The following is a 4,084-nucleotide window of genomic DNA, read 5'->3' as shown; positions in this document are numbered from 1 at the left end:
AGCTCTTCTGCCAGCTCCCTCATCACCCCAGCGTGGATCCCATCTGATCCGGAGGATCCAAGCGGCTCAGCAGGTCACTAACTGCTCCCTCCTGGATTACACACCTCCTGACACAACAGACCTGCTTTTGCTTTCGAAGGGCAGCCCTTCAAACACACCCTGCAGAAGGGCTGGAAACTGCAGCACCGTCTCCTTCATGGGCTAACCCCGCTGAGAACACAAGGCTCCTGTTAAATCCCCACCCTCTGGAAGCAGTCAAACCTGCAACTCTTCTGACAAGATCACAGCCCCCAGGATGTATCAGGCAGTCCCAGAGCTGAGGAGGAGCAGAACAATCCTGTTTGGCTTTTTTCCCCTCATGGTACTAGACCAAAAAAAAGAGGAATTAAATGCTGGGCTCAGGGTGAACAAAGGGAAAGGAGGGTGGAACAAGCCTTTTGGGACACAAAGAAGGAGCCATGGCCTCTGGTCATGGCCTTGCCAACCCTTTCTATGGGCTGGGAACAAAGCAGAATTTCAGAGGAGGTGTGACACCTTTCCCTGATCCCACCGACAGCACACATACACGTGGAAAACCCCAGCCACCAAACCAGACCTCTGGGCTCTCTCCTCCTTTCACAGACACATCAGCAACCATGTCCAGGTGTCTCCTGGGCTCTTCAGCCCTGAGCTCCAAGCTCACCTTCCCTCTCCCATGTTCCCCTCTGAGCAGCAGCCCAGCCTTGAAATTCCCTTGAAATTCCCCTGAGGCCCTCAGGGCTTTGCTGGAGGAATGTTCTGGGATCTATACGAGTAAAAGTAGTGCCAGACCAAAGACTTTTGATGGGTGGTGAAGTCTCTTTGGGTGGTGTTAAGGAAGATGTCCTTGAGAAGAAAAGAGCTGGTGCAAAACCACCACCAGGCACAAAGGCTTTCCCGTTTTTTCTCTCGGTGGTGATGGGGTTCCCAACACCTTCAGGGTGGAGAAGCAAACCCTCACACAGCCTTGGAGAACAGGGTCTGTCTCAGCAGACACCCAGAGGGTGCTGAGACTGCTCTGAGAAGCTCCACTGTGTCCCACTGAGAAGGAGGAACCACCTTTGGACGTGGAAAAAAGCAATTTTTTAGACAGGACCAAAAATGTGAGGGCCAGTATTTCAGAGATGTTTGGGAGAGAGCCCAGACTGAAGGTGTGAGACTGACCAGATCTATGATTAATTCTCATGAAATGCTGCAAATTTGGAGGCAAAAGGGTTTATTGCAACTGCTGTGACAAGAGCTGACCAAATTCATTTGGAACTTGCTCCTTGGTGTGTTTTTTGCTCTGGACTCAAAGATTTTCAGCAAAATCAGGCGGCTGAAAACAGCCAGTGAAAGTTCTTCTTGCCTTGACTGTAAGAGGATGAATCTCTGATGGTATTGCTACACTTTCTTAATGGACTCCACAGACTTTTTGTACCAGACCACCAGAGCAAAAACTGTGGTAAAGGTGAGGCAGTAACAGGAAGGGCAGAATTAAAGAAAAAAAAAAATCAGATTAGAGGTAAGAAAGGATGAAGTTCTAGGTTAGCGCAGGTCAGATCGAAGCTGGGTAATTATTACTGAGACAATTAACAGCCTGGTCAATATTTTAAACAAACGTGCAAAGTTTCCCTGTGTTTGCTTTTCATTAGCAGGAGCAAAGGGCACCTGCAGCCCTTTCAGCTCTGAAGGGTGTGGTGCTCCTGATTTATGTGCAAATTGGGGTCTGGTGAGCTGAGGGTTCCAGGAGTGAGAGCCATGGGCCTGCTTGGAGGAAAACCTTCCCCGGGGGGGACTAAAGGATGTCAGGTTTGTGTTAAACCAGGCCTGGGTGACCCCAGACTGTGGGTTTGTTCTCCTCTCAGATGGGACAGGGTGTCTCTGAGCTGGCTTTGGGGAGCTGACACTGTCCTAAAACTCCCCCCGACTGCTCGTCCCTGGGATGTGTGGATTTCTGAGCAGCCAACAGGGGGATTAAGGAAAAAAGGGTGGAAAGTGGATATCTCAGCAGCTCTAAAACTACAGCTAAACCCAAATGTTTTCCAGGCTGCCTGGAAGGGTTGGTTCCACAAAAACCAGAATTTGTTTTCCTCCTGTGGGGTGAGATTGATGCCCCAGCTTGTGCTCCAGGCCCTGCAAGCAGGGAGAGGTTGCTCAAATCCCAGAGCGATGCCCAGAGAAGCTGTGGATCCCTGGAAGTGTCCAAGGCCGGGCTGGATGGGGCTTGGAGCATCCTGGGCTGGTGGAAGGTGTCCCTGCCCGTGGGGTGGATGAGCTTTAAGGTCCCTCCCAACCCAACCCATGCTGGGATTCGATGTAATTTGATTTCCCAGGTCTCTGGATGATGGATCAGGCTTATGCCTGGAGGAATCCTTGTGCAGTTGAAACCAACCCTTTCTTTTTTGTTTTTTTGGATGCTGAGCAAGCTCTGGCAAGTGCAGGTTGGTGGTTGCTGATGTGAACCTGCCCGATTTCCCGCTCAGGTTTTTCCTGCCCTGGCATTTTGCCTGCACAGGGTAAGACAGGATTTAGTTTGGCCAGCAGGACTTCAGAGGAAAAACAGCCCACAGAAGCAATTCTGTGAGTTGGAAAGTCATTGAAACCTCTGTGAGGGCAAGAAACAGCAGGGAAGGAGATTGCACAGCACAGATTGTTTCCTAAGCTGCAGCTCTTTCCTAAGCTGGAACTAAAAATGATGTGGAAGTGATAGTATATTATCCTGAAATGAATGACTGCCCTAACAGACAGGTGACATTTAGGGCTGTCCATGTAATTGGAACTATTACAAATATTTGTACAGCAAATATCAATGTGTTTGATATTTGTAAATAAATACAACACTCTTAAACCCTTCGCCGACTTTTCCACAGCCCTCTCTCAGACATCGTGCCTTTAGACTCATGTTAGAGAAGTGGTTTGAATTTTGTTTCTTTTTAAATTTTAACTTAGCTTTAAGATGAAGTTCCTGAGGCAGGAGGGGATTTTTCTGGAGGGGATTTTTGTGTTTTACAGCTTCCTTCACTATCTCTCCTGCAAACCACGGGAGGTGCAGGGATGTGGGGGGGAGCAAGCTGGGATGAACCTGGTTGGAGCAGCACTGCCAGGCTCAGACATTCCCTTTCATTTGGAAGGACCAGTTAGGAAGGTTCCTTTACCAGAGCTCCCCACGTGCTGCTGGGTCTGCCTGGAGGGTTTCAAAACAGGACCTGGGCTCTCCATCCTTGTGCTTTGGAGGGACAAGGGGCTTTTTTTTTCCCTTTCTTTCTTTTCAGCTGCATTTCTTTTTTATTTGAGTAACCACCTACTTAAATCTGGGGTTTATTTGAATGTTTGCAGTTAACCAGCTGTTTAAGCAAGTAACTGTAAGTAACCAGCTGTTTAAGTAAGTAACTGTCTGCAGAAAATGGGGCTAAAAAAGGCAGAGAGGAGGAATACACAAGGTTTTCCCAGGTCTGGAACATGTGATTTTCACCTGCTGAGAGTGTGAAGACAGAAGGTGGCAGGTCTAGAGATAAAATATTCGGTGAGAGATCATTCTGTAGAAAATGAGGGCAGGATGGCTCTGCCCTTGTAGCAAACCTACAGACTCTTTGCAGCTCTGAGATCCTCAAGATGCAGAGTAAATGCCATGCAAACAGCAAGAAGTTGCCTCTTAAATCTCAAACTAGTGCCAGCCTTTGAGTCTAAAGTGAAAGAATGCCTTAGTTACTTAGTTATTCTAATATTCTAGTTTATAATGTTATTTGTCAAGGCTATTCTTATTTGTCAGATTTAGTGGGCTCTGCATAAGCTTGTGAAAGAGCATAAAAGAAACCTGAAAGAAGGAAGCAAAAAGCCACCCCTTCAGGTCCAAGACTGTGCAGGGATATTGTGTGAGCACAGTTCAGAAGGGAAGGAGTAGTTTCCTAGGGAAGAGATTTGTGTCCGGGAACAAAACGATGTGAATATTTCAGAGACTACAAAATGGCTTTGAATTGCTAACTCAGCTTTGAAGACCCTGCAGAACAATCCTGGTAAAAGCAAATGTCAAGGGATAGGTGTGAAAACCTGGGGTTTGCATTCACCAAATACACTCTTGAGGGTT

The 4,084-nt window shown here is 47.6% G+C and overlaps 1 protein-coding gene across 1 annotated transcript in view; it reads right to left on the bottom strand.

Annotated features, from left to right (window-relative positions):
* Positions 1-3,390: 3,390 nt before the first annotated feature.
* Positions 3,391-4,084, bottom strand: part of LOC114071182 (UDP-glucuronosyltransferase 1-8-like) — a 14,066-nt gene continuing 13,372 nt past the window's right edge. Inside the window, exon 2 of the mRNA XM_027908923.1 lies at positions 3,391-3,472. Coding sequence (XP_027764724.1) covers positions 3,410-3,472 — 63 coding nt within the window. The 3' untranslated portion in view covers positions 3,391-3,409. The remainder of the gene's footprint in view (positions 3,473-4,084) is intronic.

This window comes from Empidonax traillii, unplaced genomic scaffold (assembly GCF_003031625.1).
Source record: "Empidonax traillii isolate 1590-97213 ecotype Southwest subspecies unplaced genomic scaffold, ASM303162v1 scaffold1881:size57505, whole genome shotgun sequence".
Lineage (NCBI taxonomy): Eukaryota > Metazoa > Chordata > Aves > Passeriformes > Tyrannidae > Empidonax > Empidonax traillii.
Note: the sequence above shows the minus strand (reverse complement) of the source record. Positions and strands in the feature narration are given on the sequence as shown.